The sequence below is a fragment of the Carcharhinus amblyrhynchos genome, chromosome 13, assembly GCF_965287045.1.
Source record: "Carcharhinus amblyrhynchos chromosome 13, sCarAmb.v2.hapA, whole genome shotgun sequence".
NCBI lineage: Eukaryota > Metazoa > Chordata > Chondrichthyes > Carcharhiniformes > Carcharhinidae > Carcharhinus > Carcharhinus amblyrhynchos.
In genome coordinates, this window is record NC_137336.1 from 68,845,069 (window position 1) to 68,871,975 (window position 26,907).

At 41.9% G+C, this 26,907-nt stretch overlaps 1 protein-coding gene across 1 annotated transcript in view; it reads right to left on the reverse strand.

Moving 5' to 3' along the window:
• Positions 1 to 26,907, reverse strand: part of lcp2a (lymphocyte cytosolic protein 2a) — a 178,584-nt gene that overhangs the window by 138,878 nt on the left and 12,799 nt on the right. Inside the window, exon 3 of the mRNA XM_080201161.1 lies at positions 26,443 to 26,489. Coding sequence (XP_080057287.1) covers positions 26,443 to 26,489 — 47 coding nt within the window. The remainder of the gene's footprint in view (positions 1 to 26,442; positions 26,490 to 26,907) is intronic.

Genomic DNA, 26,907 nt, shown 5'->3' on the forward strand with positions numbered 1-26,907 from the left:
CAAACTGTTCCTCACCAGGAGGGGGAAGGGTCAGGGTCTAAGCTCACCAGAAAGCTGGCTGCTTACAGTAGAGGGCACAAGTCTCTCTGTAGAATTAGGTAGGAAAGACTGGAGTTGTTCTCCTTGGAGCAAAGGAGATTGAGGAGAGATTTGGTAGAGATTATAACAAGTTTGGATAATGGAAGAAAGAAAAATTGATGGTACAAAGACTAGGAGATAAGTATTTAAGGTTTTGGGCAAGACATGAGGATAAATATCAGGAAGAACATTTTAATATGCTGATTAGTAATGTTCTGGAACATGCTGCCCACAAGGGTGGTAGAAACAAAAATGATCAATAATTTCAAAAGGAAATTCGATTGGTACTTGGAGGAAATAAACTAGTAGGGCTACGGGGACCGAGCAGGGGCACAGGGACTGAACTACTCTGCAAAGAGTTGGCATGACTTCAAAGAGCAGAATGACCTCCTTTCATACTACAAATGACTCTGTGCATTTCCTCCACGGCCTCACACTTGATGGAAATTCACTTTCTTGCATATGAAGTATTCAAATGAACAGAAAATATGAAACTAATTGTAATACTTATTGAGCAGGAGGACTATCACGCAGCACAGAAGGGGAGATGGTGCTGTAGTGATATTGTCGCTGGGCCAGCAATCCAGAGATCCAGGGTAATGGTTTGGGGACCCAGTTTTGAATCCCACTATGGTAAATGGTGAAAATTGAATTCAATAAAAATCATTGTTGTTTGCTGAAAACAATGTGGTGCAAAAAATACGTGGCTCACTAATCTCCATTAGGGAAGGCAACTTGCTGTCATAAGTCATAGAGGTTTACAGCATGAAAACAGGCCCTTTGGCCCAACTTGTCCATGCCACCCTATTTTTTAAAACCCCTAAACTAATCCCAATTGCCCACATTTGCCCCATATCCCTCTGTACCCATCAAACCCATGTAGCTTTTTAAAAGATAAAATTGTACCCGCCTCTACTACTACCTCCGACAGCTTGTTCCAGACACTCACCACCCTCTGTGTGAAAAAATTGCCCCTGTGTGAGATATTAAAGAGTTAATGTCCACTGTAGAGGGAAAGGAGAACTATTGGGTTTGCAAGAATGGCAGAAAAACAGCTCATGGGAGCTAACCGACAAAACAAGATAACCACAGGCTCCACTTGCTGAGCACAGCTGGGGTGCAGGTTTAGCTAAGTACGTGATAATGTTCACTTTTGCGCTAACAAATAGCGTATCTTAAAGATATTATGCTTAATTTCTGATGGGTGGGGGTTGTTACTGGTAAATGAATATTTTAATTGGATGTTCTTTCTTATGCAGCAATTCTTGTAACTACTCGTTTTTGATTGAATCAGATGATGTGCGCTTGTTGAAATCACATCTACCTGATGGGATTGCAAACTGTATAAAAGGGGTCAGATTTGTTGCTCAACATGCTTTTTGATAACTGACTTCCAGCACTGAGTGGAGATTGAGTAGCAAAGGTTAGCCAGCCTACATATGTAGGACAAATAAAGAATTTTGATTCTGACAACAGTTGGTGCTTGCCTTTGTATCAAAGACAGAAGAGTCTCACGAAAAACGAACATAACATCTGGACACTTTTGTATCGCTCCCCTCTCACCTTCAACCTATGCATCTAGTTTTAAACTCCCCTACCTTTAGGAAAACATATTGACTATCTACCTTCTCTTTGTTCCTCATTATTTTATAGATCTCTATAAGGTTACCCCGCAGCCTCCTCTGCTCCAGAGAAAGAAGTCCCAGTCTATTCAGCCTCTCCTTATTACTCAATCCACCAAGTCCTGGTAGCATCCCAGTAAATCTTTCTGCACTCTTTCTAGTTTGATAATACCCTTTCTGTAATAGAGTGACCAGAATTGCACACAGTATTCCAAGTGTGGCCTTACCAATTCTTGTACAACTTTAACAAGACGTCCCAACTCCTGTATTCAATGTTCTGACCAATGAAACCAAGCATGCCGAATGCCTTCTTCACCATTCTGTCCACTTGCGCCTTCACTTTCAAGGAGATATGAACATGTGCCTCTAGATCTCTTTGTTCTGTAACTCTCCCCAGTGCCCTACCATTAATTGAGTAAGTCCTGCTCTGGTTCAAGCTACCAAAATGCATCACCTTGCATTTCTCTAAATTAAACTCTAGCTGCCATTCGTCAGCCCACTGGCCAAATTGATCAAGATCCCGTTGCAATTGGAGATAACTTTCTTCACTGTCCACTATGCCACGAATCTTAATGTCATCTGCAAACTTACCAATCATGCCCCTTATATTCTCATCCAAATCATTAATATAAGCGACAAATAACAGAACAGAACAAAAATCAGCCCGGGAAACAGGCCCTTCGGCCCAACGAGCCCGCGCCACCATCTCAACACCACCAGTCCACCTCTCCACCCACGACCCCTGTCTAATGTTTTATGGCCATCCAGATTGAGGGAAACTGACTTAGGGACAATTTATTCCTGCCAATCAGCCTAACAGCACATCTTTGGGGTGTGGGAGGAAACCGGAGCACCTGGAGAAAACCCACGCAAGCACGGGGAGAATGCGCAAACTCCCACAGACACCGGCCCAAATCCATGTGTCTGCACAGCAATCAGCGATAGTCACTGAGCTGTTGTCTTGCCCAGTATCTTGTCCAGTTTAGGCACACACTAACGACATGAAGCACTAGGCCAATCTCGAACAACCGAGAGCAGCCCCAGTATGACCCATCGTGTGTATGCCCCTCGTTGGACACGAGGTGGACCGACTTAAAACAGTGGGCCCAGCACTGATCCCTGAAGCACACCTCTGGTCACAGGCCTCCAGTTTGAAAAACAACTCTCTACAACCACCTTCTTCTGTCAAGAAGCCAATTTTGTATCCATTTAGATATCTCACCCTAAATCCCATGTGATTTAACCTTATGCAACAACCTACCTTGTCAAAGACCTTGCTAAAGTCCATGTAGACAACATTGCCCTCATCTACCTTCTTGGTTACCCCTTCAAAAAACTCAGCTAAATTTGTGAGTCATGATTTTCCACTCACAAGCCATTCTGATAGTCCCTAAACAGTCCTTGCATCTCTAAATGCCTGTCGATCCTGTCTCTCAAAATACCTTCCAACAATTTACCCATCACAGATGTGAGGCTCACTGGCTTGTAGTTCCCAGGCTTTTCCCTGCAGTCCTTCTTAAACAAACAACATTTGCCACTCTCCAATCTTCAGGCACCTCACCTGTGACTACTGGTGATTCAAATATCTCAGCTAGAGAACCCACAATTTCCTTCCTAGCCTCCCACAACGTCCTGGGATATACTTCATCAGGTCCTCCAGATTTGCCAAAACAATTTCATATCACCTTTTTGCCCTCCTGATTTCTCTCTTAACTCTATACCTTTCAAGAAATTCACTTGATCCCATCCGTCTATGCATGACATGTAGCTCTTTCTTCTTCTTGAACAGGGCCTCAATATCCCGAGTCATCCAGGGTTCCTGACTTCTGCCATCCTTGCTCTTCACTCTAAGAGGAATGTGTTTACCCTGAACCCTGGTTAACACACTTACGCCACTTACCAGGCATCCCTATGCCTTACCACAGACGCCCCCAATTAACTTTTGAAAGTTCCTGCCTGATACCATCAAAATTGTCCTTACCCCAATTTAGAATTTTAACTTTTGGGACAGACCTATCATTCTCCATAGCTATCTTAAATCTAATAGAATTATGGTCACTGGTCCCAAAGTGATCCCTCACGAACACTTCTATCACCTGCCCTTCCTTATTTTCCAAGAGAAGGTCAAGTTTTGCTTCCTCTCTAGTCGGGCCATCCACATAGTGAATGAGAAATTCCTCCTGAAAACATTCAGCAAGTTTCTCTCCATCCAACCCTCTAATACAATGACTGTCCCTGTCAATGTTGGGAAAACTAAAATCTCCGACTATTGCCACCATATTTTTCTTGGAGGTATCTGTAATTTCCTTACATATTTGCTCCTTAATTTCCCGCTGACTCTTTGGGGGCCTAATGTACAACCCTATCAAAGTGATTTCCCCCTTCTTATTTCTTAGTTCCACTCATATAGACTCAGTGGCCGAACCCTCGGATGTATCCCCTCTCAGTACAGCTGTGATGCTTTCCCTAATCAAAAGTGCAACTCCCTCCCCCTTTATCTCCTGTTCTATCTTTCCTATAGCATCTGTACCCTGGAACATTAAGCTGCCAATCCTGTCCCTCTTTTAGCCATGTTTCAGTAATTGCTATAATACCCCAGTCCCACATACCCATCAATGCCCTGAGTTCATCTGCCTTGCCTGTCAGCCCTCTTGCATTGAAATAAATGCAGTTTAATCTGGACTTACTTTGTCTTGCCTACATGTGACTCTAGACCCACAGCAATATATGTTACTCCAGATTTGGGGACAATATTCCAGCTGTTACTATGTGCAATGCCCTTTACCTTGTGGTTGACTCTTAAATGCCCACTGAAATGGAGGGCAGTTAAGTATGGGTAAAAAATGCTGGTCCAGCCAGTGAAGTCCACATGCTATTGATGAATTAAAAAAATTACGATTTAAACAACAGATCTACTAATAAGGACTAGACCCTCCAACTATCTGCAGAGGATCATTTGCATGAATCACCAGGGAGATTGTTAAGTTGCAGTCTGGTTGATCAGCTAAAATTTTATGCATCGATCATTACATGATTCTTTTCACAGAATCCAATGCTGAAATGATTTGCAGCTGCCACATTCATGACCATAATGCTCATACTTTTACATGTCTCTGAAATTATTAACAAATTCCCCTCTGTTGTTAGTCCATTTTGAATGTGTAACTTTAAGAGCATTTGTTTTTTGTTTGTGACTACATAGAACGTAGAACATGGAACAGCACAGTACAGGCCTTTCGGCCCTCAGTGTTGTGCCGAGCTATGTCCAATCCCAAGATCAAGCAATCCCACTCCCTATAATGCTGGTGTGCTCCATGTGCCTATCCAATAACCGCTTGAAAGTTCCTAAAGTGCCTGACTCCACTATCACAGCAGACAGTCTATTCCACACCCCAACAACTCTGAGTGAAGAATCTACCTCTGACATCCCTCCTATATCTCCCACCATGAACCTTATAGTTATGCCCCCTGGTAACAGCTACATCCACCCGAGGAAGTCTCTGCACGTCCACTCTATCTATCCCTCTCATCATCTTATAAACTTCTATTAAGTTGCCTCTCATCCTCCTCCACTTCAAAGAGAAAAGCCCCAGCTCCCTCAACCTTTCCTCATAATAATTACCCTCCAAACCAGGCAGCATCCTGGTAAATCTCCTCTGCACTCTCTCCAATGCTTCCTTCTTATAGTGAGGTGACCAGAACTGAACACAATATTCCAAATGTGGTCTCACCAACGTCCGGTATAGCATAACCCCACGGCTTTTAAACTCAAACCCCCTGTTAATAAACGCTAACACACTATAAGCCTTCTTCACAGTTCTATCCACTTGAGTGGCAAAGTGACTCTTATTCAATGGTGCGCCATGTCCAACTTCTTTCCATTTCTCCACGATTTTTTCCATAAAATCCCTTTTGTCCTTATTCCTTATTATAGCACAAAAAGCATAGAACAGTAGAGCACAAAAACAGGCCCTTTGACCCACCAAGCCTGCCCCAATCCTGTTATCCTATCTAAACTAACCGCCTGTATCCCTCTATACCCCCCCTGTTTATGTGCCTATCCAGATAAGTTTCAAATGTCGCTGATGTATCTGCCTCAATCATGTCATTTGGCAATGCGTTCCAGGCCCCCATTACCCTCTGCATAAAAAACTTCCCCCACACATCTCTGCAAAACCTTTCCCCCCTTACATAGAACCCTACAGTGCAAAAACAGGCCCTTCGGTCTATCAAGTCTGCACCGACCACAATCCCACCCAGACCCTATCCCCATATCCCTACACATTTACCCGCACATCCCAGGACACTAAGGGGCAATTTTAGCATGGCCAATCAACCTACCCCGCACACCTTTGGACTGTGGGAGGAAACCGGAGCACCCGGAGGAAACATACGCAGACACGAGGAGAATGTGCAAACTCCACACAGACAGTGACCCAAGCCGGTGCAGTGAAGCAGCAGTGCTAACCACTGTACTACCGTGCCGCTCATTACCTTGAACTTATGCTCCCTTGTGATCGTCATTTCTGCCTGGGAAGAAGTTTCTAACTGTTCACCTTACTTATGCCCCTCATAATTTTATAAACCTCTATCAAGTTGCTCCTCAACCTCTGTCTTCCCAGAGAGAACGATCCTAGTTTATTCAATCTCTCCTCATAGCTAATACTCTCCATTCCAGGCAACATCCTTTTCTGTACTCCCTCCTTCTGGTGGTGTGGCAGCCAGAATTGGATACAGTATTCCAAATATGGCCTAACCAACATTTCATATAACTGCAACATAATTTGCCAACTTTTATACTTAATGCCCTGACCGATGAAAGCAAGCATGCTATATGCTTGCCTTCATCGGCTGGGGCATTGAGAAAGACTGAATCCAGTCACCAGGTCTATAAAATGTAGAATGGAAATAATTCTAGCTTTTTCCCATGCCTTTAGATCCATGGCAACTTGTTAAAGTCGCGTGCCAATGGAAGGTTTACAATCGGACATGGCAGCATCCGTCGACTCAGATTTCATATTTCTCACTGACGTCTTCTGTTAGCCTTGTAGTTCATTCTTCATCAATCACACCTGCATTTTATCGCAGGATTTTTGATCTTTGACAAACAGGGTAGAAAATTTTGTTTGTATAACTTTAAGAGAATTTGTTTTTTGTTTGTGATTCTTATTTTTATCACCTGGTGCCATTGATATTCATTCAACAAAAGTCTGCCCTGAGTAAAGCTGCAAACGTAGGGAACCCTGGATGACTTGGGATATTGAGGCCCTGGTCAAGAAGAAGAAAGAGGCACATGACATGCATCGGAGCTGGGATCAAGCGAATCCCTTGAAGAGTATAGGGGGTGTAGGAGTAGAGTTAAGAGAGAAATCAGGAGGGCAAAAAGGGGATACGAGATTGCTTTGGCAGATAAGGCAAAGGAGAATCCAAAGAGCTTCTACAAATACATAAAGGGCAGAAGAGTAAGAAGGGAGAGAGTAGGGCCACTTAAGGATCAACAAGGTCATCTATGTGTGGATTCACAAGAGATTGTGAAATCCTAAATGAATATTTCTTATCAGTATTTACTGTTGAGAAAAGCATGGATGTTAGGGAACTTGGGGAAATAAATAGTGATGCCTTGAGGAGTGTACATATTACAGAGAAGGAGGTGCATGAAATCTTAAAGCGCATCAAGGTAGATAAATCCGCGGGACCTGATGAAGTGTATCCCAGGATATTGTGGGAGGCTAGGGAGAAATTGCAGGTCCCCTAGCCAAGATATTTGAATCATTGATAGTCACAGGTGAGGTGCCTGAAGATTGGAGAGTGGCAAATGTTATGCCTTTGTTTAAGAAGGGCTACAGGGAAAAGCCTGGGAATGACAAGCCAATGAGCCTCACATCTGTGGTGGGTAAATTGTTGGAAGGTATTTTAAAAGACAGGATCTACTGATTGGGGACAGTCAGCATGGCTTTGTGAGTGGAAAATCATGTTTCACAAATTTGAGTTTTTTGAAGGGGTAACCAAGAAGATAGATGAGGGCAGTGCAGTTGATGTTGTCTACATGGACTTTAGCAAGGCGTTTGACAAGGTAGGTTGGTGCATAAGGTTAAATCACACAGGATTCAGCGTGAGGTATCTTAATGGATACAAAATTGGCTTCTTGACAGAATGTGGGTATGCCGGCATTGGACTGGCGTAAACACAGTAAAAAGTCTGACAACATCAGGTTTTAGTCCAACCTATTTATTTGATAATATGCTCACAAGCTTTCAAGGGGACTGCCTCTTCGTCAGGTGAATGGAGAGTTCCCCAGTCCCCTCGAAAGCTTGTGAGTATATTATCAAATAAATAGGTTGGACTAAAACCTGGTGTTGTCAGACTTTTTACTGTGTTCTTGACAGAAGCCAGACCGTGGTTGCAGAGAGTTGTTTTTCAAACTGGAAGACTGTGACCAGCGGTGTGCCTCAGGGATCAGTGCTGGGTCCACTGTTATTTGTCGTTTATATGAATGATTTGGATTAGAATATAGGAGGCATGGTTAGTAAGTTTGCAGATGACAGCAAGATTAGTGGCAAAGTTATCTCTAATTGCAACGGGATCTTGATCAATTAGGCCAGTGGGCTGATGAATGGCAGACAGAGTTTAATTTAGAACATAGAACATAGAACATTACAGCGCAGAACAGGCCCTTCGGCCCACGAAGTTGCGCCGACCAGTTACAAAAACAATGACCCACTAGCCTATACCAATCCCTTTTCGTCCATAAACCTATCCAGAGATCTCTTAAACGCCCCCAAACTAGACGCATCTACAACTGCAGCAGGCAGGGCATTCCAATCCCTCACCACCCGCTGGGTAAAGAACCTACCCCTGACATCCGTCCTGTAGCTACCCCCCCTTAATTTAAAGTCATGCCCCCTCGTGCTAGCTTTCTCCATCCGAGGAAAAAGGCTATCACTATCCACCCTATCTAAACCCCTAATCATCTTATATGTTTCAATAAGATCCCCTCTTAGCCGCCTTCTTCCCAACGAAAACAACCCTAGATCCCTCAGTCTCTCCTCATAGGACCTCCCCACCATACCAGGCAACATCCTAGTAAACCTCCTCTGCACCCTCTCCAACGCCTCCACATCCTTCTTGTAATGCGGGGACCAGAACTGCACACAGTACTCCAAGTGCGGCCGCACTAGAGTAGTGTACAGTTGCAACATTACACTGCGACTCCTAAATTCAATCCCCCTACCAATAAACGCCAAGACACCGTACGCCTTCTTGACAACCTTATCTACTTGATTCCCAACTTTCAGGGATCTATGTACACACACACCTAGATCCCTCTGTTCATCCACACCATTCAAAGTCCTCCCGTTAGCCCTATACTCGACACATCTGTTGCTCCTACCAAAATGAATTACCTCACACTTCTCCGCATTAAATTCCATCCGCCACCTCTCGGCCCAGCTCTGCAACCTATCTAAGTCTCCCTGCAGACTATGACACCCTTCCTCACAATCTACCACACCTCCAACTTTGGTGTCATCAGCAAATTTACTAATCCACCCAACTATACCCTCATCCAGATCATTAATAAAAATTACAAACAACAATTTAGACAAATGCTCGGTGATGCACTTTGGTAGATTGAACCAGGGCAAGACTTACTCAGTTAATGGTAAGGTGCTGGGAAGAGGTACAGAACAAAGAGATCTAGGGGTGCATGTTCATAGCTCCTTGAAAGTGAAGTCACAGGTGGACAGAACGGTGAAGAAGGCATTTGGCATGCTTGGTTTCATTGGTCAGAACATTTAGAATATCTTGTTGAAGTTGTACAAAACATTGGTAAGGCCACACTTGGAATACTTGTGCAATTCTGGTCACCCTATTACAGAAAGGATATTATCAAACTAGAAAGAGAGCAGAAAAGATTTACTAGGATGCTACCGGGACTTGATGGATTGAGTTGTAAGGAGAGGCTGGATAGACTGGGACCTTTTTCTCTGGAGTGTAGGAGGCTGAGGGATGATCTTATAGAGGTCTTTAAAATAATGCAGGGTCAGATCAGCTAGATAGCAAAAAAATCTTGAATATCTTTTCCCAAAGATGGGGGAATCTAAAACTAGAGGTTTAAGGTCAGAGGGGAGAGATACAAAAGTGTCCAGAGGGCCAATTTTTTCACACAAAGGGTGGTGAGTGTTTGGGTAGCGGAGGGTAGAATTTTGTCTTTTAAAAAGCATTTAGATAGTTACATGGGTAAGATGGGTATGGAAGGATACGGGCCAAACGTGGGCAATTGGGATTAGTTTACAGGTTTTAAAAAAAAAGGCGGCATGGACAAGTTGGGCTGAAGGGCCTGTTTCCATGCTGTAAATCTCTATGACTCTATGAGTAGTTAAACTACAGGCTTGCTGTCTCTCAGAAATTAATCACATGATCAGGCTCGATGTCCAGATTAATTTGTGCCTTTTGCTCAACAGCAGGGATAGCTTATCAGGGATTGTATTATTACTGATGAAGTGGTTGATTCCAGCTATTTACACGTAACTAAAACTCTCTTTAGTGACCTCAATGTACTGCTATCAGCCAACCTAAAACAAGTCTTTTATGTTCCTCAGCTTTGCTTTGATCCTCACTACGTATTAAATCAAGATTACATTTTACATTTTCAAGATTCCATTTTAACCAATCTGCTCCCATATCCTGCTGAATTATGTGTATATTCAGCATTGCACAATTAAAGGAGCCTAAACTAACAAATTATTACAGCTCAAAAAATCCTTGTGAGCAGTATAATTTGTTTGAATTCATCATTATTTTCACCTTCTTCTTCAGAACTCTGTTTGCCATGCGACATTTTGAAGTGCCTGCCACTCCATTTTGGACAGTTCACTGCACAATAATACTTTTAGCTTCTATGATATGTTCCTTAAGCATTCCTCGAATTCATTATTGTAGTTCTAATTCCGACTTCCATTGTAACAGCCAAATTTGATAAAGTTGTTCATTGACCTGTCTTTAATCTTTCCCTTAAATTGACACCTGCATTCAGTATCTAAACAATTTCAAAACCTGTCAATCATTGAGTCTTTGTCACTGCAGAACGTTTAATTTGTTTCAGCAAGGCTGAAGAAATTGATTGTTTCCATGGGACTACTTCTAAGGCAGCAGCCATCTGATCTAACAGGATCTCCCTCTCGGAGGATCAAACACCAGTTAGAACCAGTTGTCTCTCTGTATGAAATACCTTACTGCAATTCAATAATTTAAACACTATTACTGATCCTGAACTCTCCAAACTGAATTTTGTCAATCTTTTACACAACTGGTAGAGCCCATTAAAATTCTCCCATTTTATTTTCTGAAATTTCTAAAAGTCTGACCATGCCACATATGCATTTTGCTGATCATCCTTCTTGTAGATTTCATCCAAGAACTCTAACATAAGGTCTAAATTTTCATTAGTAATCAAACTGGTAGGAATCTAGCTCACAACGTATTTTATTTTTGACTTCACTATTTCTAGGAAGTAATAACAATGCCAAGGCCATGTCTTTTATTTTGTAGAGGTAGAACTTGAATCCAGATATCCTTATGAAGGGTATCCAGGCTCAAAACTTTGTCTCTATTCTCTCTCCACAGATGCTGACAGACCTGCTGAGATTTTCCAGCATTTTCTGTTTTTGTTTCAGATTCTAGCGTCCACAGTATTTTGCTTCTATTCAGATATTCACTTAATTCTTTCATTGGTCATCAGGTTCAGATTATGAAAACATCAAAGGGTAATCATAAAAACAGAAAATGGTGGAAATACTTAGCAAACCAGGCAGCATCAGTAAACATTTCTTCCAAATGAAGTAGTGATTTACATACATAATTACATATTCAGTTTAGTCTACTGTATTTGCTGCTCACACTGCAGTCTTTACCACACTGAAGAAACCAAATGCAAACTGGGTGAACTGCTTCATGAAATATTACTGCTCTGTCCTCAAGCATAACCCCAAGCTTCCAGTGTTCCTGTCATTTTAATTCTCCACCTTACTCTCATGCTGATTTTCTGTCCTTGGCGTTATGGCACTGTTCCAGTCAGGCTCAATGTAAACTTCAGGAAAGGCACCTCATCTTTCAATTAGGCACTTTACATCCATCTGGACTCAACACTGAGTTCAACAAATTCACTTTCAGTCAGCAGCACAGCAGCTGTTAGCACATCTTTTCTTTCTGTGTTTCCTTTCTTATCCCATCTCCATTCCCTTTGGTTCTCGAAGACTAACTCTTTAATTTCTCCTATCATCCACCCTATCACAAACTTTCCTTTGTCCTTGTCCCACCCTTACTCAAAACCTATTACATCTCTAAAGTTTTCCAATTCTGATGAAAGGTCATAGACCTGAAACATTAACTCTGTTTCTTTGTCCACAGATGTGGCCAGATCACTGAATCATTGAAACCCTACAGCACAGGAGGAGGCCATTTGGCTCATTGAACCTGCACTGACAACAATCCCACCCAGCCCTATCCCCATGACTCCATGTATATTTGCCCTCTTAATCCCCTGACACTAATGGACAACTTATCATAGCCAATCAACCTAACTGCACATCTTTGGACTGTGGGAGGAAACTGGAGCACCTGGAGGAAACCCACACAGAACGCAGGGAGAATGTGCAAACTCCACACAGATAGTGACCCGAAGCTGGAAATAAACACGGATCCCCAACGGCAGTGCTAACCACTATGCGACTGTGCCAAGCATTTCCAGTGTTTTTGTTTCTATTGCAAATTTCTAGGATTTGCAGTGTTCTGCTTTTTGAAGAACGTTGACAAGTTAAACTTGCTTTCTGTCATTTTCTATAATGGCCACAAGGATCTTAGTTTTCTATGTGACAAAAAAATTAATAGTTCCAACCTTCACCTTTAGGTAGACATTCCCTGCTATCAGGCTCTATGCCAGAACATCAGGTGATGAAGGATAGAATGGAATCATGTTTGTGCATTTCTAAGTTTATATATTCAGAGATGAAATGTTCTAGCCCATCGCAGTTTCAATCTACTTCAGTATTTCAAAGCACAAGGGAATCATCAGTTATTGTCCACCACTTGAATATAATTTAATATCCATTTAGTGCACACTTCTTGTTACTTCATTTATTCTATCAATTTTAAAAATTTTGATCACCTTTACCAAACTTCATCTTAAGCCCCTCTGTTCTGAGGACAGATATCCCAGCTCTCTGCCTCTATATAACTGAGGTTCCTCATCTCTGGACTATATGAGTAAATGTCCTCTGCATTTTCTTGACATCTTTTCTAAACATTGGTTAATCCCCAGAACTGGGCATAACACTCAAGCTCAGGACGATCCATATGTTTGAAGCTAAAGGTTTAATATTTTCATCATCTAGTTTTTTGATCAATTTTCCATTCTCTTTCCAGCTCTTGGATGGAGCCTCAATCAAATTTGAGCCTCATACATTTATGGAAACCAGTGTCTTGTGACATAAAGTAAAAAAATTATTTTTATATTACACATTTCATAGCCTAAGGATATCAGAAAACATTTTTGAGCCAATGAGCTATAGTCACTGATGCAAGATAGGAAATGGAGCAGCCACTTTGCACACAGTAGAATCCCAGCGACAGTAATGTGATACTGACCAGTAATGTGATACTATTTCAGTGAGGTTGCCTTAGTAACAAATGTCACATCAGTAACTAAGGAGAATTCACCTGATTTTCATAGACTTATGGAATATCCACTGAGAGGGCAGGCCAATCCTCAGTTTAACATTTCATCCATAAGATGGCACCTTGGCCATGTAGCATTCCATCAGTACTGCATTGGGGGTCTACGCTTCAACATTTTACTCAACTCCCTGGAGTGGGACTTGACTCTAGAGCCTTATGACTCACAGGCAATGATTCTGTTGTTGAACTCTGGGAACAAGTGAGGTGGACGAAAGTGATTGTTCAGTATTAGAATGGTGAAAATGCCTTAGTATGACCCAGGGGTGAGTTCCTCTGAATATGACTGTATCAATGTCTGTGACCTTACAGTGAGTGCGTATGATAAGGTGTTCAACAGAGCTCTATGCTCGTAAATTGCATGTGCTCGTGATTTGAATATTTAAAGGTTATTGCAGTATTTTATTACCATATTTCCCACAAAGGGCTAGATTACAAATTCATCATTCAGACGAAATGATTATACTTGCTATATTGACAATTCCACAAATTGAAGTGCCCACAGCCTGCACTGTGCACTTTCATTTTACAACGTTTAAAATGTTCTAATCTTTTAAGAAAAGCAAGACTTTTAACTAGGGCTGCATACATGTTTCCTCAATGTTAACATTTCAACAGTAACCACAACATATACCGTTCGCTTCAGAGCATGAAGGTTAAGAGGAAATTAATCATGGCATTCAAGATGGTGAACGGTTTCAGTTGAGTAGATAACGAGAAACCGTTTGTACTGGCAGGAGGGTCTGAGGGCACAGATTTAAGGTTTGAGATTTAAAACCAAAGAACCGAGGGAAGATAGGGAGTTTTTTTTTAATGTAATGAGTATGATCTGAAATACATTGCCTGAAAGGGTGGTGGAAGCGATTTAATGATAACCCTAAAAGAGAATTAAATAAATAGTTGGAAATATTGTAATGCAGTACAGAAAATGCCAAGAACTGGGACTAATTCATCAGCTCTTTTATGATGGGCTGAATGGCCTCTTTCTGGTCTGTAAGATTCTCTCTTACAATGACCTTAAATTCTGCATCAGAACATAAAAACAGATACGGTAACCTCGTAAAGAGTTAAAACAGCCTTTTTAATATCAACTACTCAAAATATTCATGACTTTAGGCACTGGTTAGTTACCCAGAAATTATCTTTAGTTTAATATTGTTCACATCAAACAGCTGCAACACTGAGGCGTACAGGAATTAGGTGCTACATGGGCCTTTTTAAGAGCAGGGAGGGAGTGTTTGTGCAAGAACTGCATGTTTTGCAATTTCTGTTGAGGTTTGCAACATTTAACCAATCAGGATGTCTCTGAAATTACTTCACACTTTCAGCACCAAAGACCCAAATCTTCGTTTCAGGGCAAGAAGACGTAGAACCAGAAGATGAACACAAAAGCACTCACTGTACAAAAAAACAAAAATACCAAATATTGTGATCATTGTTCAGAGCAGAACTTTTAAAAGTTTTAAGGTTAGTTTTGACATGTGACAGATAAGTCTCATTTTAATTCTTTACTTCAGTTTTCCAATGCACTTATAAAGTGGAAAACATTCTATGTCAGTTAATAAAATATTAGCCAAACCGAAAAGTTCAGAATATTTAAGAATGAGGTAAAATGCATTGTTATAGTCCATGTGGAGAAAGATCCCTCATCAGGCTGACTCTATATAGACACATCATGAATGACATTGCATGAAACATTCTAAAAGACGGGCAAAGGTATAGAGCAGGTTGTGTTACTGCACTAGAGCATTTAATAACAACTGAAAGAAAGTCAGTAGAAATCTCACTGTGCCAGTCTAAGAATTGAAGTTCAGTCCAACAAAATCTGGAAATAAATAGTTGCAGTCAGTGCAAGTGCTCAGTTTTGAAATGTTCTTTACATTTATTGGGAAAGCTGCTTTCCTTAACTGGCTTGACTTCCGTGCAACCCCAAACCCATAGTTAGATGGCTGACTCTGAACTGCACACTTACCAAGCAAGCCATAGAGTTGTATCAAAGCTGTCAGCACTGACTGAAGAAATAGGTCAAAGAACAAGAAACAAAGAAAATTACAGCACAAGAACAGGCCCTTCGGCCCTCCAAGCCTGCACCGACCATGCTGCTTGACTTAACTATAACCCCCTCCCTTCCAGGGACAATATCCCTCTATTCCCATCCTATTCATGTTCTTGTCATGAAAGCCTTTAAAAGCCACAACCGAATCCGCTTCCACTACCTCCTCCGGCAACAGGTTCCAGACATCCACCACTCTCTGTGTAAAAAATATGCCTCATACATCTCCTTTAAACCTTGCCCCTTGCACCTGAAACCTGTGCTCCCTAATAATTGACTCTTCCACCCTGGCAAAAAGCTTCTGACTATCCACTCTGTCTCATAATCTTGTAGACTTCCATCAGGTTGCCCCTCAACCTCCATCATTCCGGTGAGAACAAAGCAAGTTTCTCCAAGCTCTCCTCATAGCTAATGCCCTCCATAGAGGCAGCATCCTGGTAAATCTTTTCTCTACCCTCTCCAAAGCCTCCACATCCTGCTGGCAGTATGATGACCAGAATTGTACATTATATTCCAAGTGTGGCCTAACTAAGGCTCTATAAAGCTGCAACATGACTTGCCAATTTTTAAACTCAATGTCCTGACCGATGAAGGCAAGCATGCCATATGCCTTCTTGACTATCTCCTCCACCTGCATAGCCACTTTCAGTGACATGTGAACCTGTACACCCAGATCCCTTTGCCTATCAATACACTTAAGGGGTCTGTCATTTACTGTATATTTCCTATCTGTATTAGATCTTCCAAAATGCACTAACTCACATTTGTCTGGATTAAATTCCATCTGTCGTCTCTCCTCCCAAGTCTCCAACTAATCTATATCCTGCTGTATCCTCTGATAGTTCTCATTGTTATCCACAAATCCAACAACTTTTGTGTTGTCTGCAAACTTCCTAATCAATCCAGATACATTTTCCTCCAAATCATTTATATATATCACAAACAGCAAAGGTCCCAGCACTGATCCCTGAGGAACACCACTTGTCACAGCCCTCCGTTCAGAAATGTACCCTTCCACTGCCTCTGTCTTCTTTGACTGAGCCAGTTTTGTATTCACCTTGCAAGCTCAGCTCTGATCCCATGCAACTTCACTTTCTGCACCAGTCTGCCATGAAGGACCTTGTCAAAGGCCTTACTGAAGTCCATGTAGACAACAACCACTGTCCTACGGGAGTGGCACAGTAGCATAGTGATTAGCACTGTTGCTTCACAGCTTCAAAGACCTGGGTTTGATTTCCGGCTCGGGTCACTGTGCAGAGTTTGTACATTCTTCCCATGTCTGCATGGGTTTCCTCCAGGTGCTCCAGTTTTCTCCCACAGTCCAAAGATTAGGTGGATTGGCCAAGCTAGATTGCCCCTTCGTGTCCCAGGATGCGTGGAATTGTGGGTAAATACGGGGATAGAGCCTGGGTAGGATTGTTGTCAGTGCAGACTCGATGGGCTGAATGTCCTCTTTCTGGTTTTCTATGGTTTCTTACCCTTATCAATCATCTTCGTCACTTCCTTGAAAAACTCAATCAAGTTCGTGAGACATGACCTCCCCTTCACAAAACTATGTTGCCTCTCACTAATACATCCACTTATTTCCAAGTGGGAATAAATCCTGTCTCAAAGAATCCTCTCCAATAATTTCCCGACCACTGATGTAAGGCTCACTGGCCTGTAATTACCTGGATTATTCTTACTATCTTTCTTAAACAAAGGAACAATATTGACTATTCTCTAATCCTCTGGGACCTCCCCTATAGCCAGTAAGGATACAAAGATTCCTCTCAAGGCTCCAGCAATTTCCTCCCTTGTCTCTCTCAGTATTCTGGGATACATGCCATCAGGCCCTGTCTATCTTAATGTTTGTCAAGAACCCCAATACCTCCTTCTTTTTGATCTCAATGTGACTCAAACTATCGACACACTTTTTCCCAGACTCATCATCCACCAAGTCCTTCTCTTTGGTGAATTCTGATGCAAAGTACTCATTTAATACCTCACCCATTTCCTTTGGCTCCTCGCATAGATTCCCTCTCTTGTCCTTGGCTACCCTCTCCCTGTCTACCCTCATGCTTTTTTATATATGTATAAAATGTATAAAAGACCTTGAGATTTTCCTTATTCCTGCCGGCCAATGCTTTTTTGTGACCTCTGTTAGCCCTCCTTACTCCTTGCTTAAGTTTCTGAGCACTTTCCTTGTATTCCACACTTGCTTCGTCTTTTTCCAGCTACCTAGCTTTGAGAAATGCTTCCTTTTTCTCTTTAACTAGGCTCACAATATTTCTCAGTATCCAAGGCTCCCAACGCTTGCCATATTTATCATCCTTACAGGAATGTGCCGCTCTGAACCCCTATCAACTTATACTTGAAAGTCTCCCACATGCCAGATGTTGATTTGCCCTCAAGTATCTGCTCCCAATCTACATTCTTCAGTCCCTGCCTTATATTGTTTAAATTAGCCTTCCCCCAATTTAGCACCTTAACTTGAGGGCTATACTTATCTTTATCCATCATTATCATAAAGCTTACTAAATTGTGGTCACTGTTCCCAAACTGCTGTCCTACTGAAACATCGATCACCTGGTTGAGCTTATTCCCCAATACCAAGTCCAGCATGGCCCCTCCCCTAGTTGGACTATCTACATACTGTTTGAAGAAGTCCTCCTGGATGCTCCTTACAAACTCTGCCCCATCCCCATCCCTAGCACTAAGTGAGTCCCAGTCAATATAGGAGAAGTTAAATCTCTCACCACAACACCCTGTTACTTTTACACCTTGCCAAAATATGCCTACATATGTGTTCCTCTATCTCCCTTAGGCAGTTTGGTGACCTATAGTAAACCCCCAACATTGTGACTACACCCTTCCTGAACTTTACACATATTGTTTCGCTATATGAGAACTTCCAAGGTGTCCTCCTGCAGTACAGCTGTGATATTCTCCTTAACCAGTAGTGCAGCTCCCCCACCACTTTTACATCCCTCTCCATCTTGTCTGAAACATCGCATCCTGGATACAGGATGTATCTAGTTTCCATGAGCAAATTGAAAAGGCAGTGAATTCCAGCCTTACAACAGATTCTCCCACCATCTCCCCACAAGCACCAAATGCCCACACTGCCACAAATCCTCTGCTGAGAGCATTCCCAGCTTTCTAAGGCCCTCCACAACTTCAGGAGCTAATGCACAATTCAATGTGACTCTGAAAATTGTGGATCCTCAAAGTAAGGCAAGTAACAGTCACTGAAACACAGAAACAGCAACAAAAAGGTGCAGCAGTAAGCCATTGGGTCCTTTGAGCCCACAACACAATTCATTATGATCATGGCTGGTCATCCAATTCAACAAACTGCTTCTGTTCCCCACCCCACCCCACCGACCTCTGATGTTTTTTGATCCCTTTAGCCTCAAGAGCTATATTTAACTTCTTCTTGAAAACATACAGGATGGGATTTTATGACCTCGCTCTGGCGAGGCTCATAAATTCCTACCCAAGGCCAACAGAGAATTCCGTTCTGTGAGCCTGGCCTAATTCCAGGGCAGGCAAGGCAGTAAAATTCTGGCCACAACGCTTTTTGTAGTAGAAAATGCCACAGGCTTGTCACTATCTGAGTGAATACATTTCTTCTCATCTCAGTCATAAATGGTTTACCCTGTATCCTCAGACTGTGACCCCTGGTTCTGGACTTCCCGTCATTGGGAACATCATTCCTGCATCTACCCTGCCTAGCACTGTTAGAATTTTACAGGTTTCTATGCGACTCCTTCCTCATTCTTCTAAATTGCAGTGAATACAATCCTAAATGATGCAATCACTCCTCATACATCAGTCCACCATCTGAGGAATCAGTCTGGTAAGCCTCCATTGCACACCCGCTGCAAGAACATCCTTCCTCAGATAACTTCATAGAATCCGTATAACGTGGAAGAAGGTCATTCGGCCTATTGAGTCTGCACCAGCTTTCTGACAGAATATCTTATCCAGGCACACTTCACCGTAATCCTACACATTTACCACAGATAATCCATCTAACCTACACGTAAGGAGACCAAAACTGTACACAATATTTCAGGTATGGTTTCACCATGGCCCAGTGTAACTGCACCAAGGCACCCCAGCTCCTGTAGTCGAATGCTTTTGCTATGAAAGCCAACACACCATTTGCCTTCTTCACCATCTGTTGCACTTGTATGATCACTTTCAGCAACTGGTGCACAAGGACACCCAGGTCTTGTTACAAATTCCCCCTTTTCAATCTATAGCCATTCAGATAATAATCTGCCTTCCTGTTTTTGCTATCAAAGTAGATAACTTCACATTCATCCACATTATACTGTACATGTCATGCTTGAAGTAGTCATCACTGTACCAGTGAAAGAGTTGTGGGACGCAATCTGGATAGGCCTGGAACAAGGAATGTTCTATATATCTGGGTGTACAGATACACAGGTCACTGAAAGTGGCAACGTAGGTGGAGAAGGTAGTCAAGAAGGCATATGGCATGCTTGTCTTCATCGGTTGGTGCATTGAGTTTAAAAATTGGTAAGTCATGTTGCAGCTTTTTTGGACCTTAGTGAGGCCGCAGTTGGAAAATAGTGTTCAATTCTGGTCACCACACTACCAGAAGGGTGTGGAGGTTTTGGAGAGGATACAGAAAAGATTGCCTGGTATGGAGGGCATTAGCTATGAGGGGAGATTGGAGAAACTTGGTTTGTTCTCACTGGAACGTGGAGGTTGAGGGACGACCTAATAGAAGTCTACAAGATTATGAGGGACAGGGACAGAGTGGATAGTCAGAAAATTGTTCCCAGGGTGGGAGAATCAATTACTCGAGGGCATAGGTTAAAGTGCGAAGGACAAAGTTTAAAGGAGATGTACAAGGCAAGTTTTTTTTACACAGAGGATATTGAGTGCAAGATATGATAGTGACTTTTAAGGGGTAACTTGACAAATACACAAATAGGCTGTGAATAGAGGGTAGAGAGTTTTTGTTCAATCAGGCAGCTGGTCAGTGCAGGCTTGGAAGGCTTGTGCTGAAATTTTATTTGTTCTTTGTTCTTTTGTCCAAACATCTAGAATTAAAGAACAACATGCCACACTGCTGTTTATCAGAATGCAAGTCCAATAAAATTGTTGCAAGATATCAAAAAGTTTGAACCTCAGCAAACAATGCATTTGTCCAGCTGACAGTTCCAACCAAAACACAGGGAGAAGAACATTCAACCTAGCGCTTTCTAATGACTTTCCTTACATGGGAACCTCTGTTACGTCGAACAATCAATAGTTAGAAATAGCAACTTATACTGAGACTGTGGCATTGCATAGCTTCTGCAGCATTCATCTTTTACAAAAATTATATCAGCCATAGCGTAATCAGGAAGTGCTCTGCAGAACTAGTTTCCACTTGGGCAGTAGCATGATGTGTTTTTTTTCAATTTCCTTTATTGCTGAGAAGCTGAGATAGAGATCTCTCTTTCTCTCTCATTTAACTAAAATAACCTTTAAGTTCAATGGCTCCTACTCTTTACTGTTGGAAATTTGAGTTTAGCACTGGTTATGCAGATGTTCCAGATGATGTCACTGCCAGTTCAGAATCAGTCACCTCACTTTACCACAGAATAATAGAACCCTGCAGTGCAGAAGGAGGCCATTCGGCCCATAAAGTCTGCACTGGCCACAATCCCACCCAGGCCCTATCCCCATAACCCCATGCATTTACCTTAACTAGTCCCGCTGATGCTAAGGGATAATTTAGCATGGCCAATCCACCTAACTTGCACATCTTTGGAGTGCGGGAGGAAACTGGATCACCCAGAGGAAACCCACGCAGACACGGGGAGAATGTGCAAACTTCACACACAGTGACCCAAGTGCTGTGAGGCTTTCCTTGCCTCAACTGTGTAAAGCCTTGGGGTGAGATCATATTTGGAGTATTGTGTAAAATTTTGGTCTCGTTGTCTGAGGAAGGATATATTTGCCTTACCTTTATGGCAATGGAGGTTCACAAGACTAACCCCCAGGATGACAGCATTGTCCTACAAGAAGTGACTGAGGAAACTGGGCCTGTATTCTCCAGAGTTTTGAAGCATGACAGGTCATCTCATTGAAACTTACAAAATTCTCACAGGATATGACACGGTAGATATGAACAGGATGTTTCCTCTGGCTGAGGGTCAAGAACCAGGGGACACATTCTCAGAAAAAGGGCAGGTCATTTTGACTAAGGAACTCTGCTGGGGGAGGCATCTCTTCATCTTTTCATTTTCATCTTTTCACAGCTTCATGAATCTGTGAGCTTTTTTAACTCCATCTTGCTGTTTCAAGGCTTTTTGCCACTTTTCCATGTCTTGCTGTTGTTTCACAAACTGAATTGCATCAATACAATTTAGTCTGCACCATCAACTCAGTCATATGGACAGTCTCAGAGTGTTGTTTGATCAGTTTTGGTATTGCTTCACTGTTGTTTACAATAGTCTTGTGGTCAGTTTCAGTCTTATTTGGTCAGTGTTGTTTGGCTCATTTTGTGGTCAGTTTTGTGTTGCTTGGTCAATTTTGTGGTCACAGAGTTATAGAGGTTTACAGCATGGAAACCCTTCAATCCAACTTGTCCATGCTGCCCTTATTTTTAAAACCCCTAATCTAATCCCAATTGCCCGCATTTGGCCCATATTCCTCTATGCCCATCGTACCCATGTAACTATCTAAATGCTTTTTAAAAAATAAAATTGTACCATCAAATCCCAGCAGCGTTCTAGTAAAGGTCAGGCTTGGTGTTGATTGTTCAGTTTTGTGATCAGTTTTGATGTTGATTGCTCAGCCTTGGTGCTGTAAGGAGGATGCAAGAGGACTTGGGCAGATTAAGTAAATGGACAAGTTCATGGCAGACTGAATATAATATGAACAAGTGTGAAGTTTCCACTTTGGTAGAATCAAACAGAAAGGGAGAGTATTTCTTAAATGGTGAGAAGTTAGGAAGTGATGTCCATAGGCACCTGGTGTCCTTGTCCTTGAGTGACGCAAATTTAACATGCAGGTGCAACAAGCAATTAAGAAGATAAATGGCCTGTAGGCCTTCAGTGCAAGACAATTTGAGTACAGGTGGAAAGATGTGATACTGCAATTGTATGAAGCCTTGGTGAGACCACATTTGGTGTAAACTTTGTGTAAAGTTTTGGTCTTGTTGTTGGAGGAAGGGTGTATTTATCATAGAGGTAGGGCAACAGAGGTTCACCAGATTAATCCCTGGGATGATGGGGTTGTCCTATGAGAAGAGTTGAGAAGTTGAGTTACAGAGAGAGATTGAATAGGTTAGGACTTTATTCCCTGGAGTGTAGAAGAATGAGGGGAGATTTGATAGAGGTGTATAAGATTTTGATGGGTATAGATAGAGTGAATGTAAGCAGGCTTTTTCCACTGAGGCTAGGGAGAAAAAACTAGAGGGCATGGGTTAAGGGTGAAAGGAGAAAAGTTTAAAGGGAATATTGGCGGGGGGGTGGTACTTCTTCACGCAGAGAATGGTGGGAGTGTGGAATGAGCTGCCAGATAAAGTGGTAAATGCAGAGTCACTTGTAACATTTAAGAAAAACTTGGATGGGTTCATGGATGAGAGGGGTGAGGAGGGATATGGTTCAAGTGCAGGTCAGTGGGACTAGGCAAAAAATGGTTCGACACAGCCAAGAAGGGCCAAAAGGTCTGTTTCTGAGCTGTAATTTTCTATTGTTCTAAGAGGTTGAGGAAACTGGGCCTGTATTCTCAGAGTTTTGAAGCATGAGAGGTCATCTCATTGAAACTTACAAAATTCTCACATGGTTGATATGAACAGGATGTTTCCACTGGCTGAGGGTCTAGAACTAGGAGACACAATCTCAGAAAAAGGGCAGGCCATTTTGACTGAGGAACTGTGCTGGGAGAGGGGGGTGTGGGACAGAAGATCTCCCAGTATACTGAGAAATTGAGGTGCCTAGACAATGGCGCCCCTAGAACTTAGCAGCCAGTTTCCCCAGCGCTCCCCCCTGCCCCCTTCCCACTGCTGGCAAAATTGCACTCTGGCATCTTTTTCACTAAGTGTCATAAGATTGCATTTTCAAACACACCACAAAAAAAACCATGTCTGAAACTCTCCAGTTTTCTTGCTCATTTGGCAGTTAGAATTTTTCCTTTCTGCTAGATGATAAACAAAAGGCTCTGCTCTCTTATCTAGATGTAAAAGATCACTAACACTACTCAAAGAGCAAGGGAGTTAAACCTGGGTCCTGATTAATATTGGCACACAAACAGCAACAATGAAAATAAAAAGTTTTTTTTTAACACTATGAAAGAATACATTAAAACATGTTGCGACCTAATCAGTCAAAGTACCAGTTGAGAAATACTTCTAGAGTGGGGCTGAATGAAGGCTCTAGTATTCAGTCCATCTTGGTGTGGTGCTGATGAATAAGGTAGGAGGGGCAACGTACGTCACCTTTCACCTCATTCAAATACCTCACTGACATCACTTTCCTACCCTAGTTCATCCATCCTCGTGGGAAGATCTGGTCATCATTTCCCTATATTTCCTGTCAGAGTTCTTAGGGGAAAACTACAGTTCTTAGGGGAAAACTTCCACTACAGGAAGGATGTGGAAGCTATTGAGAGGGTGCAGAGGAGATTTACAAGGATGTTGCCTGGATTGGGAGGCATGCCTTGTGAAGATAGGTTGAGGAAGCTGGGTCTCTTCTCCCTGGAGAGACAAAGGTTGAGAGGCAGCCTGATAGAGGTTTATAAAATATTGAGAGGAATAGATAGGGTGTATTCTCGGAGGCTATTTCCCAGGGCTGAAATGGTCACTACGAGAGGACACAGGTTTAAGGTGCTGGGAAGCAAGTACAGAGGAGATGTTAGGGGAAAGTTTTTCACTCAGAGGGTGGTGAGTGAGTGGAATCGCCTGCCCTCGGTGGGGGTCGAGGCAAACTCACTGGGGTCTTTTAAAAGACCTCTGGATGAGTATATGGGATCTAATGGCATTGGAAGTTACAGACAGTTCTATGGCTTGGTAGGTATAGATGTGATCGGTGCAACTTATGGTCCGAAGGGCCTGTTTGTGCTGTAGTGTTCTATGTTCTATGAAAAATCACAGAAAGTTCAGTCCAATTACCATGGGCCCAACCAACTCACCGAACAACATCATTTGCAACAAATAAATAACATTAGTTTAAAATAGTCAATGAAAATCACCAAGAAATGTAAAATTGCTGTCCAGTCATTTAAAAAAGATTAAAATCAAACTGTATTAAATATATTTATGAAATAAGTAGTTTGCCCAGTGTTGGATCAACAGTTTATCACCAACATTGCAGAGGGATAACTGCCAAAGGCCCAGTTTTCATTGAGACCAGTGTGGAAGTTCTGGTTCTGGCCTCCCAGTGCAGTTTGCTTCCAATGCACTGAAATACTCCCTGAACACACTGACAATTTCCTTTTAATGTTGCAAAAAAGTATGATAACAATGAGCACAGAGCACCCAGCCAGACTGAGCTCAAGACTAACATGTCTGGACCTATCTGGATCTGACATCAGGAGCTGTCCTGTAAACATAGTGGTGAACTCCTGACAGCCACTTGCCAGACTTTATTCAGTCAATTAAACTTCATTGTACTCTAATCTGTCAATGCTCTTGGAAAAAGGCTACTATTGAAATGTTCCACACATATAAACCTGTAATACTGTGCCAGGATTTCCCAAACTGAGGCTAAACATATACTAAACGTATGTTAAAAATTGACGTGATATATGAAGATATAATTAATGCACTATTGTTGGGTTTGAATGTCATAAACTATGCAGTGATTTAGAAAAAACAAAACATATGAGAAATTCAGTGACTCCATTGTGGAAAAAAAACACAGGCAACAACAATTGGTACTTAATCATTGAAACAAATATTTCTGAGTTTGGAGCGTTCATTTTTTTTCCAGTCAAGGTCAGAACAGCTATTTAAATATTTGCACTAACACATCTAGGTCACAAGCTTACCAAAAAAATTCTAAGTGTCATAAAAGCCTGAAAACAGTTATATTTCATGTTGGTTTTTTCAGCAAGCTTGGCCTCTCATGCTCTTCCCACACTCTTTCAATTCTTTTGACAGTTGAGAGGTTTGTACTGTGTAGGGTGGGGGAGTGGGGGGGGCGCAAAGCCTATGCATGCCAGTGAAGCTGGTTTCAGAGCACTTGGGCACTACTGCACAGGTGCCTTCATCTCCCAGTGAACCATGTGACCTCCTGCCAATGCCCCCGCATCTCCTTCCCACCTATAGATATCAGCCCACTTTCTGCCCCCCTCCCCCCCCCATCAACGGCAGCATTGTAACCCCCCCATGGCATCAGAGCATCGGGACTCTCCCGATGAGTACCCAGTCACGACCCCTTTAGTAATTACAGATGGGCAACAAATGTTGGCCTTACCAAAGATGCTCACAACCCATGGAAGAGTAAGAAAAAACAAATCAGCAGATTGAAAGCCAGTTTTACAATCATCTCCATCTTCATTTCTACCACAGTCAATGAGAAAAGTGTAACAACTCTGCAAATTTGCTATCAGCCACTTTACACAATTAGAATCTGCCATTATCTGCACAATTAGAACACTCCCATTAGTTCTCTGGTAGATGGATTTGGCCAAATCTCACAATGTGTAAGCACTAAACTGAGCTGCTCCTGAATAAACATTGTGAATGGTATTTCAGCCTGGATACAGTGATCCAATTTCAGACTTTCTGATTAAAAACAAAAATGCTGGAAATACTGAACAAGTCAGCCAACATCTATGGGGAGAAACAGTTGATGTTTCAGGTTGAGAGTATCCATTGTCATGCACAGATTGGAATGTTTAAACATACTGGATAACAATTTCAATGTAGTGTAAAGTGATACTCTGGCCTGCATGAAGCTCCTGCACTGTACCTGTGACATACAAATTATCTCTGGAACTACTTACGGCACTCGTAATGTAGGGAACCTTTGAATGTCATTTTCAGACATGTTCTGTAAAATAAAAGAAAACAGTCACTCAGTTTCGAAGTACAATTTTTAACTAGAGTATAGATGCACAATATTCAAATAGTGCACAATTTTATAATGAACCAATTTAAAGAAGACACATAAAACTATGAGAAATGTCAATAGAAATTTAGTGTCATGAAGAAACAGCTCTTTATTTTTGAAAAGTGATTTTTTAAAACCTTCAATTTAGTCAAAATTTTGTAATTTGAAATTAGAACAAACTGTTTTAAAAATATGAGGCCACGTTTCAAAACCAAACAAGATGCCCCTAAGAGAGTGTGAAGAGAGAGGGACATTTCTTGTCATTTATAGACATTGAAACTCAATATTAAGGAAACTCAATATTAAAAAAAGTGAACTACCAGATTTAATGAACTATAATCTTTTTAAGGCAATGGGG